The sequence below is a fragment of the Mytilus californianus genome, unplaced genomic scaffold (assembly GCF_021869535.1).
Source record: "Mytilus californianus isolate M0D057914Y unplaced genomic scaffold, xbMytCali1.0.p SCAF_8, whole genome shotgun sequence".
Taxonomy (NCBI): Eukaryota; Metazoa; Mollusca; class Bivalvia; order Mytilida; family Mytilidae; genus Mytilus; species Mytilus californianus.
The window spans coordinates 27,122,220-27,135,346 of NW_026262734.1; the positions used below are offsets into that span (position 1 = coordinate 27,122,220).

Genomic DNA, 13,127 nt, shown 5'->3' on the forward strand with positions numbered 1-13,127 from the left:
CTGTTATTGATGTGGCCTGTTATCTATTTCCTGATGATGTTTATTTCTTGTGTGATATTAATAAGTGATATCACAAATGCATCTATTTGGTTGGCCTAACCTGCAACGTGATATGAAATTGTGAATTTTTCATTGGCTATTTGTTAGGTCCACAATGAGTAGCAAATATCACAACAAACAACATTTCCTCCATGGCAACAAAGATAAGTGAATAAGTGATTCCTTCCATGAAAATGTTGAGTCTTCCAAGGAAGACATGTGTCACCAGCTGTCTCTAAATGATGTAAGCAGAAATAGATAAGTCCATGTTTTGCTATTAAAAGCCCCAAAATATCTAAGATCAATGTAAAATTAGCAGGTGCTCAACTTCAGATCCTGTAGAAGAATCTATGCAACTTTTGGTTTGATTCTGTCAAGACATTTTCAAGGAGTTGTGGACGAATAATTTAAAAGAAAAGAAATATTATCACTTATTTTATCTAGGAAATCACTTCAAGATAAATATCAACAGATGTCTAATATACCTAAGAGTCAACCAAAAAGAAGATTTTGAATTGTTTGATCAAATAATGACTGTGGTTACCACCGGTACACATAACAAATATATACTAACCCTGTAGTGACTTTTATCCATGAATTTTTTTTAAATTCACTAATCTCTAATGTGTTATCTCCAAAGAAAAACAACCAATTTAATTAGACACTTACTTGATTTAACAGCCACCTCTTTGGGTAGAAGTCTAAGGAATGTATTGGATACTCCTGCGTCGGATATAATGTTCTTAGCAAATAATTCACAGGAGTTAGTTCCCTTACCAACTAACACACCTAAAATTATAATATCACTGAATATCAAAATATGAAAAACATGAAAAAAGAACTATACAGAATCAAAATCCATTTAAAGCAACTATACAGAATAAAAATCCATTTAAAGCACAAAGCATTCAGATACAGTTAGTAACTAACTTCCTATACAACTGGTAGGTTTGGCGCTAATTTCCTAATGCTTGTAGAGTAAGACTTTGGTTGGCTTACTTGCTTTTTTTGTATAAATGTTTGTTATTATACAATTTGTAACTAAGATTGACATCTGCAAACAATATAAATAGGCGGAGTTAAACCTGTATACTTCAATTTGATTGAATGTTATCCTGGAAGTTAGGAATCTAAATATAAATGTATACAGATTTAACTGCGCCTATTTATATTGTTTGAAGATGTCAATCTTAATTATAATGCTTGAGCAAACATTTATACAAACAAAGCAATCAAGCCAACCAAAGTATAATTCTACAAGCATTAGGAAATTGGTTCTAATTCAAGAATAATCAAGAGCTTTTCAGCATATATATGATCTAAAGCTCAAACATTTGTTATCCAACTTCTTTCCAATTGGTAAGGTTAATTTGAATTAAATCAAGAGCTTTTCAAACAATTGTTTGAGTTCGATATCAATCCTGCTCAGGTGTTACGTTGAAATCTACATGATTTCTGCCTGAGAAATTTTGCTTTAACGCCTGATTCAAAAAAAAACTATCTTTTGATATACATGTAATTAAATAGAACCGAATTGCAGGAAATCATAAGATATGATTGGCTTTTTGGTTTATGGCATAAGCATATCTGTTAACCAGTAAAGAAAAATTGGGCATACTGTGGATTCATAATTATTCATTGGATAATAATTTTTACTGATTTGGAGGGTACAGGTGAACAATTAAATTCAATGTTCAACAAAGGACACATTTTCTAAATGCTTGTGTACCAAACCATGAAATCAAATACTGTGGTTTCATTATTATTCGTTGGATACCAATTTCCGTGGATTTCGTGGGTACAGGTGAACCACGAAATTGAATGTTCAACGAATTACAAATTTTCTATAAGTTTTATGCAGACGTTGGCTAAACCACGAAATCAAATATCCACGAACATGCAAGTTTTCCTCAATCCACGAAAATTGGTACCCACGAAAATAAATGAATCCACAGTATTCACGAAAATACAATTTTTTCTCAATCCATTATAATTGGTACCCATAAAAATAAATGAATCCACAGTACTTCAAGGAACAAAACATTATTGATAAAAACAAAAAAAAACTCAGGAAAAACAACAAGAAAAAGGGATCGGAGTATTACAATGCAAGCTACAAGATACAATCAAATAAAAAAGTTGATAAGCATCCTTAATAAACATTTGATAAATGTTTATTCTAATCAATGCTTGGTCTTTTTTCTGCTACTCCAAGATCTTGGATTTTCATTGTTAGTTTTAACAGGTCCTCCTTTGTTAAAAAAATTTGGCAAAATTGAAGTTTGTGAACTCAATACTTATATATAGTTGAACCCCTGCAATGCTTTCTCAAAGACAGAAGACTACCTGATACTTATTCCAGCTTTATATAATACTGTATATCAATTTATTTTGGTTGAGCCACCAACTGTGAAAGTATTGTATTCCTGGGTGTTAACTTTTCTTGGTTCACAGCCAATTTAAAGGAGAAACTTTGTACAGAAAAATCAAATTCTATTTTGCACTTATGGTATATTGTATTAATAAATAAATAATCTATGAATATTGATACTTACCACAAGAGTATACTAAACTTTTTCAGTACTAGTATATATGCCTTCTAAAGATTACTGTAAACAAACTTATTTTCATGGACATTTTTTTTTTTGTGAATCACTGATAAGCTCTTCCAAAAAGTAAATAAGAAAACATGCTGAACTCCAAGGAAAATTCAAAACGGAGAGTCCCTTAAATCAAAAGCTCCAACACATCAAATGAATGGAAAACAACTGTCATATTACTGACTTGGTACAGGCATTTCCTTATGTAGAAACCAACTTTGCAATTTACTTTTTCTGATTTTCTAATTTGTTCATGTATGAATATGAAAAGATCAAGATAGACTTGTTCGCTACAGTTTATATTTTCTATATTCTTGTATATATATACTGAAGATTAATTGGTTAACAGTATCCTTCGTAACATGCTACAGATAAGATATAAGTTATACTGAAGATTAATTGGTTAACAGTATCCTTCATAAAATGCTACAGATAAGATATAAGTTAAGAAGTACACCTGAACCAAGGGATAAGGATACATAACATCAAAGCAATAACTTAAACACACACAAAGTTTTGGCTGCTATATACACATATACACATTTGGATAGTAATTTTTTTACATTCACTAATAACAAACCATTGCTTTGAATTTAGAAGGACTATTACACAGACAGGACTGATTATAATGAGACAGAATACATTTTTCACTAGCACGTTTTACTAGATAGGCACATGCAAATTGACAAACATTACTTACCCACGGCCCGCCCTTGATCGTCAGTCAAAATTTTCTGTACAGGGGCTTTAACCAGAACTTTGCCACCTAATGCCTCTATTCGTTGTACAATTTGGTAAGGTATTTCACTTGATCCCCCACGGATATAGTAAGCACCCTCGGCATAGTGGTTAAATAATGCTGCATGCAAGAGCTGAGAAGACTTAGATGGCACAACTCCTGGAAGGCAAAGTCTACATTTGTAAAATCTATATTTAAAACTCACCATGAGCACGACCTGAATCATCAAGCAAAATTTTCTGGATTGGTGCTTTCATAAAGATTCGACCTCCAAATTTTTCTAATGTTAAAATTGTCTGGAAGACCACTTCACTTGGTCCTCCTCTGATGTAATAACCTCCTGATATGAAAAGGTTGAGAAGTGCTGAATGCATAATTGAGGAGGTGTTGGAAGGATAAGTACCTGGAATATATAAACAGCATGCATGATTTTCTGTGAAAAGGTTACTAATCAGGTTAAGGATCAAATGTTAAAGCAAGTGCAAATTGGTTAGTTTTCCATAAATATGTATAAGATATGATATGGTACAATAATGTTAGAGTAAAAGTTAGTTTTTCATAAATATTATAAATTATGATTGATTATTATATAGCTAGGGTAAAGGTTGGTCTTTGATGATTTTCAAATATGATTAATTAAAAATAATGTTAGCTAGGGTACATGTTAATAGCAATTCTTTAGATCTGTAACCAATAAACAAGTTGTAGCTCCCTCAGTGTCAGAAAATTTTGTTTATTGATAGCTTCTTCATGAATATTAAATGTGACTTATTACAAACAGGCATGGATTTGTAACTCTTGCATGGCATGCTGGGAATGATATCCTGAATATCAGATAAGATATCATTAACATGATTAGCATCCTTGGCACAACTACACTGCACAAAAGTCAACTATATTAAATTTTGTACAAAAGTGTTCAATCAGAGGAAATAGATATTACTGCAAATCATCCTCATTTAACACCTTTCTTCAAATACCAAGAAACCGAGAATATGTAATCACGTTTTTATTTTTATTTCCTGAACACAATCAATCTTGATGATGCCCCTAAAAATCAGTTTATGCTTGTTTCAATCACCAAAGAATGATTTGATCCTCTATATTCTAAATAAATCTGTTAAATTTGAACTCTGTATTTCTTTAAAATAAGTACAAAGACCTACCTGGTACATGTATTCCAAACTGAATTTTTCAGATATATTCATTTAGCTCTCAATTTGCCAATCAATATTATCATTAAAACAAATAAAATTGAGAATGAAAATGGGGAATGTGTCAAAGAGACAACAACACAACCGAAGAGCAGAAAACAGCCGAAGGCCACAAATGGGTCTTCAACACAGCTAGAAAATCCCGCACCCGGAGGGGGGCTTCAGCTGGCCCCTAAACAAAAATGTGTACTAGTTCATTGAAAATGGACGTCATACTAAACTCCAAAACATATAAATGAATTAAAATTAAAAAGCATACAAGACTAACAAAGGCCAAAGGCTCCTGACTTGGGACAGGCGCAAAAATGTGGCTGGGTTAAACATTTTTTGTGAGATCTCAACCCTCCCCCTATACCTCTACCCAATGTAGAATAAACAAAAACACATTACTTTAACTTGTGCTGAGTACAATGATTTCACAGGTTTATATTATCCTGTGATTGATTCAAACTTTTGATATTGCAGAAAAAAGATTTCATAAAATAGGGATTAAGCATGCATAATATAACATTGTACTTTCACTATCATGAATATATATGAGAACCAATCATTTTTTTCTTGGCTTTTCATATCTTTTTCTCGTGTTGCAGATGAAAATTAAAAAATGGTTGATTGATATTTGCTTAACATCCAGTGAAAAATATTTCATGCATGTTACATCAGGTCCAGTTTACCCGTATAAAGGTTTCATTATCAGTTCAGATGTTCAAACAGTGCAAAGTAATAGTTATAATCCAGTAAAACTATCTATCTAATCTTCACTTTTTTTTATACTCACCCACTTGGAAATTATTGTATGACAGGTAGGTTCCAATCATCACTGGTTCTGAACAGGTATGTTTTCAAAAAGATTTGATCCCTTTTACAAGTGTAATAAGGTTAAATTTTGGAGTAGAAAAAAATCGTAATTTCTTTCCTGTTTTTAAAATATTATAATGGTGTTTTTGATATGGCACATCTTTCAAATTTCACAGACTTCATTGCAGAAAAATGTACATGTACTATGTGTCAAAAATAAATAAATAAATGTTCGTGAAATAATTAAATGATTGCTTTAGGTATATACAGATTTCCTTCAATTGATATTTATCAATTGACTGCTTTTAACAGGTATATATATATATACAGATTTTCAATTTCTAAAACATAATACTTTTTCAATATGTTTTAAGTCAAGGTACTTTAAAAAGCTAATATGTGCAAAAAATACAGCTTTTTGCAACATTCAGATAATTTATCTTAATTTTCATCAATGTCTTTACAAGCTTTTTTCTATCAACCTCCTCTTAAATGTACTCTTTATATAGGATATGTCAGGAAAAAGATTTGGACATATAGCTTTCTATATATGCCCTTGAAGTTTTACTAAATAACATTTTTGTTCGCTTTGGAGATTCCGTATATCGTCAGGTTATCGGAATTCCAATGGGGACTAACTGTGCACCACTTATTGCGGACCTTTTTTTGTATTGCTATGAGTTACAATTTATGACAAAAATCAGCAAAGACCCATCGAAACAACATCTGATACACAAATTTAATAATACTTTTAGATATTTGGATGATATTTTGGCTCTCAATAATGACGACTTCAGTATGTATACTAAAGAAATTTATCCTGTTGAACTTACTTTAAATAAAGCTAATACTAACAATGACCACTGCCCTTTCCTTGATCTTGATATCTATATCATTAATGGAAAGCTTAATACTAAAATATATGATAAAAGAGATGATTTTTCATTTCCCATCGTTAATTATCCATTTTTAGATGGTGACGTTCCCTTGTCACCATCTTACGGTGTTTATATATCTCAACTTGTACGATTCGCTCGTGTATGTAACAATGTTTTAGATTTTAACGAGAGAAATTTATGTATTACTGAAAAAATTATTACACCAGGGTTTTCGATATCACAAACTAGTCAAAACATTTACTAAATTTTATCATCGGTATAAGGACATCATTCGTAAATATAGCTCAACATGCAGACTTCTTATACGTTCAGATATTTCACATTCAATTTTTTATGGAAATATTCTTTATAAAGCACAAAAATGTCAGTATTCACCTCTGAAGATAACAAAACCTTTAAATAGACTTATTAAGAAGGGATATAGTTACGATACTGTTGTCAGGTCATTAAAGATTGCATATTTTGGCGTTAATATTGATTCACTTATAGGGTCTTTGCATCGGCACTAAACACATTTATTTTAAATAAAATGCTCCGCTGGGGCACAGCTTGATACGACCGCAGAGGTCGAACCCTGAACAGTTGGGGCAAGTATGGACACAACATTCAAGCTTGATACAGCACTGAATTTGGATTGTAATTAAATATTTGACACAGCATAGGTTTCTGACACAGAATGAAAGTGGTCTAAGAACTTAAAAATTTTCAATTTACCTATTCATACATGTGATGGACTGTGAAACTCAGATCAGGAGATTGGGAAATTTTGGTCAGGAGATTAGGACTCAGATCAGGAGGTTTTTAATCGACATTAATTTTGTTGTAAATGTAACCGTGTGCTGTAAAAATGGTCTTTTAAAGTGTGTTTTCTTCAACTTTCCAACCAATTTATTATGTTTATAGTACCCTTGTACTTATAAAGTTTCTCCATCTTTATATTCTACATGTTCAATCTAACATTGTTTTTTTCCAGTATGTATTCTATAAAACAATCATTGCAACCAGAACATTTGTTTAGCTGTCTGCAAATAGTTTTTATTTTTTTTTTTTTCTCTTGCAAATAGTTTTTATTTGCAAACTCAGAAATTCATTCTATCTGTAATGTTAGGGTCATAGTTATTATATAAATTTCAATTTAAGCCTTAAAAGAAAGTATAGAATCCTCAAATAATTTTCAAATTATTATTTTTTTATTTGTCCTAAGACATTTAAAATCATTTAATAACCATCCTTTTATGATTATTTGTTCAATTTATATTTTATTTATATTCTTTTAAAAATTTTCATTATTAAAAGGAAAGTAACTTAAAACAGGATAAATCAAGGGAAGTAACCCAATAAATACACAGTTTTTGTTACACAACGGCAGTTAGCCTGAGGTAAAAATCGTTGCTAACCAGTATGTTTGACACCCAAGCTGACAAGTGAAGCCATATAATTATGCATGTTAATTGATTTACAGGTAAAATATAACTTCAGGTAATGTCAGTTACACCAGATGCCTGAGATGTTATGTTGGGCAGAAACTTTTCATTCATGAAAAATTTCATACACGGGATTTTTTCAACGGGAGGGGGGGAGGAGACCCCTGAAAACGGGATTATTGTACTCCCGTCGGGAGGTTCACATGTATGCCTATTCAAACCATATCATTATTATTTGCTTTTATATATAAATCAGAAATAACCAATTTAAAATGGAAAATGTTAAAGAAAAAAAAGGAAAAAAAAAATCCCCCCCCCCAATTTTTTGAACCCCCTTATGATTCATCGCCCCCAAACTCAATCCCAGCTTTCCCTTTGTGGTATGGTACCTTGCAGTACAATTTCAGAGAGATTCATACACTTGAACACAAGTTATTGTCTGGAAACTAGAAAAATGCTTGTTTTTTGGCCCCTTTTTGGCCCCAAATTCCTAAACGTTTAGGGCAATTACCCCCAAAATCAATTCCAGCTTTCCCTTTGTGATATGGAACCTTGCAGTACAATTTCATAAAGATCCATACACTTACACACAAGTTATTGTCCTGAAACTAGAAAAATGCATGTTTTTTTTGCCCTTTTATGGCCCCTAATTACTAAAATTTTGAGGGAAAACCCCCAAAATCAATCCCAGCCTTCCCTTTGTGATATGGAACCTTGTAGTACAATTTCATAAAGATCCATACACTTACAAACAAGTTATTGTCATGAAACTAGAAAAATGCTTGTTTTTTGCCCCTTTTTGGCCCCTAATTCCTAATATTTGGAGGAAATTACCCCAAAAATCAATCCCAGTATTCCCTTTGTGATATGGAACCTTGTAGTACAATTTCATAAAGATCCATACACTTACAAACAAGTTATTGTCATGAAACTAGAAAAATGCTTGTTTTTTGCCCCTTTTTGGCCCCTAATTCCTAAAATTTGGAGACAATTACCCCCAAAATCAATCCCAGCATTCCCTTTGTGATATGGAACCTTGTGGTACAATGTCAGAGAGATCCATACACTTACACACAAGTTATGTCTGGAAGTTACAAAAATGCTTATTTTTGGCCCCTTTTGGCCCCTAATTCCTTAACTGTTAGTACCATAACCCGCAAAATCAATCCCCACCTTCCTTTTGTGGTATTGAACCTTATGGTAAAATTTCAATGAGATCCATTCACTTAAACTAAAGTTAGAGTGCGAAAACTAATGTGTATTCGGACGACGACGCCGGACGACGACGACGACGACGACGACGCCAACATCATACCAATATACGACCACAAAAATTTTTTAGCGGTCGTATAAAAAACCAGTTGTTGGCATGACACGGGTTATGTTCTTCTCATATATGTTATGATGGTATGATACTAAACCCCTAACGGGAAGGATTGTGCCTGATATTCATATGATGAAGACATAATCTTTCAATCAGTTTAATTGAAGTCTGGAGCTGGCATGTCAGTTAACTGCTAGTAGTCTGTTGTTATTTATGTATTATTGTCATTTTGTTTATTTTCTTTGGTTACATCTTCTGACATCAGACTCGGACTTCTCTTGAACTGAATTTTAATGTGCGTATTGTTATGCGTTTACTTTTCTACATTGGCTAGAGGTATAGGGGGAGGGTTGAGATCTCATAAACATGTTTAACCCCAGCTGCATTTTTGCGCCTGTCCCAAGTCAGGAGCCTCTAGCCTTTGTTAGTCTTGTATTATTTTTAATTTTAGTTTCTTGTGTACAATTTGGAGTTTAGTATGGCGTTCATTATCACTGAACTAGTATATATATTTGTTTAGGGGCCAGCTGAAGGACGCCTCCGGGTGCGGGAATTTCTCGCTGCATTGAAGACCTGTTGGTGACCTTCTGCTGTTGTCTGTTCTATGGTCGGGTTGTTGTCTCTTTGACACATTCCCCATTTCCATTCTCAATTTTATTCTGTCTTTTAATTCACCTTTTTTCTGAGCTGACATTATAGAAATTTTATGTGTGTGTGTGTGAGTAGGTGTGCAGGATTTCCAGTAAATAAAATGTCCTAATGTATTCTTTCTTCACATTAGTGTGTTTATTCAGTCAGGGATAAAACCTTAGGCGACAAGTTGACATGGAATTTTTACACTATTGAATTATATACTTAAGAATAGTCTGATAAGATTTACTGTACCACAAGACTTACCGTAATCTCCCCAACAGTAAGACAAAACAGCCTTCAGTTCTTCATTTTCTGTCAGTTCATCAAGTAAAGACTTCAATGATTTACCGTGAAACTTAGCATATGATCTAAACATTAACTTATATATTCCGGTGGCTATCAGGAGTTTTACTACCCTCTTTGGTAATACCTTCATGGCAAAATATCCAGTGAAACTGTTTCTACTCTCCTGTAACAGACCATCATTGAAGTTATATGGTCAGAAAAAAGTCAATATAATGATGCATTCAAGAGTACATATAAATCCAAACTGAATGAAAAAAGGAAGGAATGTAAACAATACACTCATGAGACTAAAAAAAGTGCATGTAAATAGAAAAGAGATAAAGCAAAAAGCATGCTCATCATCCAACTGATGGTTTTCCCATGGCTTCAACAAAAATTGTCATCTTCAAAACAGATACTTACTGCAGTCTAGTATTTCTGCTTGTCTCCTAATTACCTGCTTTTCGTTTACATACTGTGAATTCAGAAATTATTGCGATGTTTTTATAAATGTGAATAATGGGACTTGGTGATTATCGCAATTATAAGAACTCGCATTCTGATATCTGATAAATATATCTGTATGCAGATTTTCCTGAAATCGCAATAATTAATCTCTCATTTTACTCTATTCTTAAATCATCTTAATAAATGCACGCAATAATTTCTGAATTTACAGTAATAAAGACTGGACCATTTACCTCTCTCCTCTTTGCTTTTTTTCACAATTGTAATAATTGTTTGAGGACTTTTTACAGTTTATAAAATTGGGAAAGCCAGTGCTTGATGTAATATAAACAAAAGCATTTTTTAATATGGGAACGCAAAGGTAAATTTTACTTTTAATCAATTAAAATTTATCTTACCAATAACTTACTTTTAAAAACTGCATAAACTTTTTAATAGCTGTCTCTTCTTTAGGGAAATATTCTATCAGTGTCTTTTGTAACTTCTCTCTCCCTGAACTTATGTTGTAAGCTCTAGATTTTGCTGGATCTCCTAGTCTAACCTAAGTTTAAAATATTCCCATTGGATAATTTATACAAAGATGTTGCAAATATTTGGCTCAAGTTCCAGCATATAAACTAAGACTAATAATTTTTTTAAGTCGTAGAGTTGTTGTCTTAACATTGTTCAAACGTAGATTTTTTTTACGTTCTCATTAACAACAGTTACTGATTAATGAATAACTTCCAATCTGTTACCATTCCAGAGCACCTTAGATCACCTTCCCCAGGTTTTGGTGGGGTTCTCATTGCTCAATCTTTAGTTTTTTATATTGTGTTTTGTATATTGCTGTTTGTATTTTGGTCCTTTTCCTTTTTTTGCCATGAAATTGTCAGTGTGTTTTCGACGTATGGGTTTGAATGTCCCTTAGGTATCTTTTGCTTCCTTCTTTAACAAGAGGAATTCAAAATGATGACAGAACATATTTTTATTACATTTATTAGTGTCATTGTGAAAGCAATCAAGTGCCAATACAAATGGAATCCATAAGTGGAAATCGTCAAAATCAAACTAGATCTCCATTCTGTCATAAGACACAACATATCAAAAAATTTGATAAAGTTTGGTTGAAGGGTTCACCACTAATTTTACAGAAATCATCGGCGTAGCTTGCCTTCTGTTATAACCGAGGCAGGGGGTCTAGGGGGCGCAGCTCCCAGAAACTGTTGAAGTTTTGCAACTTGAAAAAAAAAAATCTATTAAAAAAAAAGCAGTAACTGTTGTTTTTATTTTACTTCATCATAACACAAGTTGGTTGACCGTTATGGAATAACCGTTTCACAGATGATATCGGATATGTTCCTTGTGTCGTAACTACAATACCCTTCCCTTTTCACGAATGTGACCTACCGAATTAGACTATTTACCGGATTTGTAATAACATAAGCAACACGACGGGTGCCACATGTGGAGCAGGATCTGCTAATCCTTCCTGAGCACCTGAGATCACCCGAGTTTTTGGTGGGTTCGTGTCTTTAGTTTTCTATGTTGTGTCATCTGTACTATTATTTGTCTTTTTATTTTTGGCCATGACGTTGTCAGTTTGTTTTAGATCTATGAGTTTGACTGTCCTTCTGGTATCTTTCGTCCCTCTTTTACACTAAGTTATACTACAGATTTTTGAGTTGATTCCTGGTACCTACAACATTTTCAATGTTTGGATGAATACATAAATGTTCTCAATAACATTTACCACTTTATTTCAAATTGAATCCTTCCAGTGAACGACCCAGATTTTAAATTCTTTACGAATAAAAGGAAATAGGTATGGGATTTATTTTAATGACACAGCAAGTCAACAATACAGCTGAGAATCATCAAAGAAACCATATCAACTGACTTACAGAATAGTGGACTTAACAACAAGATTCAAAATGTGGGCTTTGCAATGCAGATATATGTTCTTGATTGGATTTGCTGTAAGCGGGTTTTAATGCCAGAAACATTACCAGACATCACGCTTGAAGCATTTCTTGATTAACTAGGAAATAAAAACATGCTTCATGTAAAAATCACCACTGATATATATTATTTATGTCGCTGGAATCAATTACTCCTTCAATTATTTAAAATTCCCTGCTAGTGAAAAAAACATAAATTTTAAACAGCGATAACAAGGATTTGTATAGTAAGACACTATACTATACAAAACCTTGGTGAGAATAAAACTTTAGAACAATATAGCTAATTATTTTCTGTGCATGTTGATAAATATTTGTAATTTTTATTTCAATTGGTATCAAAGTTTAATGAAACTAAATGTACTAGCTGAAGTATTACACGTCGGGGGAAATGTCAACACACAACGAAATTTCAATTTTAGATGTTACCAATTATATATGAGGGTTGGTATGGGCTTCCTCAAATATTTATTTTTTATTCTTTTTGTCCATAATGTGATTTTCATTTCTTTTATATTTATCATCATTCAAATCTCTATTCTTTTAAGTTTAAATCAATTTCAGGATATTTTTCTGTATTCTGTAAACCTCACCCAGACCCTCATATACTAGAAATTATTCTTGCAAAAAATTAATAATTTACCTGAATGGTCAAGTGATTCGATCGGAGAAGGCTTGCGAGTTGGGTAATCATCTATTCTACTGATTTTGCTTGGGGTAGGATTATATATATGTGCTAGCTTCAATTGTGTCGATTTCCGAAG

The 13,127-nt window shown here is 32.6% G+C and overlaps 1 protein-coding gene across 2 annotated transcripts in view; it reads right to left on the minus strand.

The window, feature by feature from the left end:
- Positions 1 to 13,127, minus strand: part of LOC127711322 (all-trans-retinol 13,14-reductase-like) — a 46,311-nt gene that overhangs the window by 10,679 nt on the left and 22,505 nt on the right. The window contains exons 4-7 of one of the 2 annotated variants that reach the window (XM_052217318.1): positions 10,833 to 10,964; positions 9,935 to 10,139; positions 3,340 to 3,537; positions 709 to 828 (exon numbers count right to left, since the gene is read on the minus strand). In XM_052217318.1, the coding sequence (XP_052073278.1) occupies positions 709 to 828; positions 3,340 to 3,537; positions 9,935 to 10,139; positions 10,833 to 10,964 (655 nt within the window). Of the gene's footprint in view, positions 1 to 708; positions 829 to 3,339; positions 3,538 to 3,583; positions 3,782 to 9,934; positions 10,140 to 10,832; positions 10,965 to 13,127 lie in introns of both variants that reach the window. The other variant, XM_052217320.1, reaches the window with a different exon arrangement.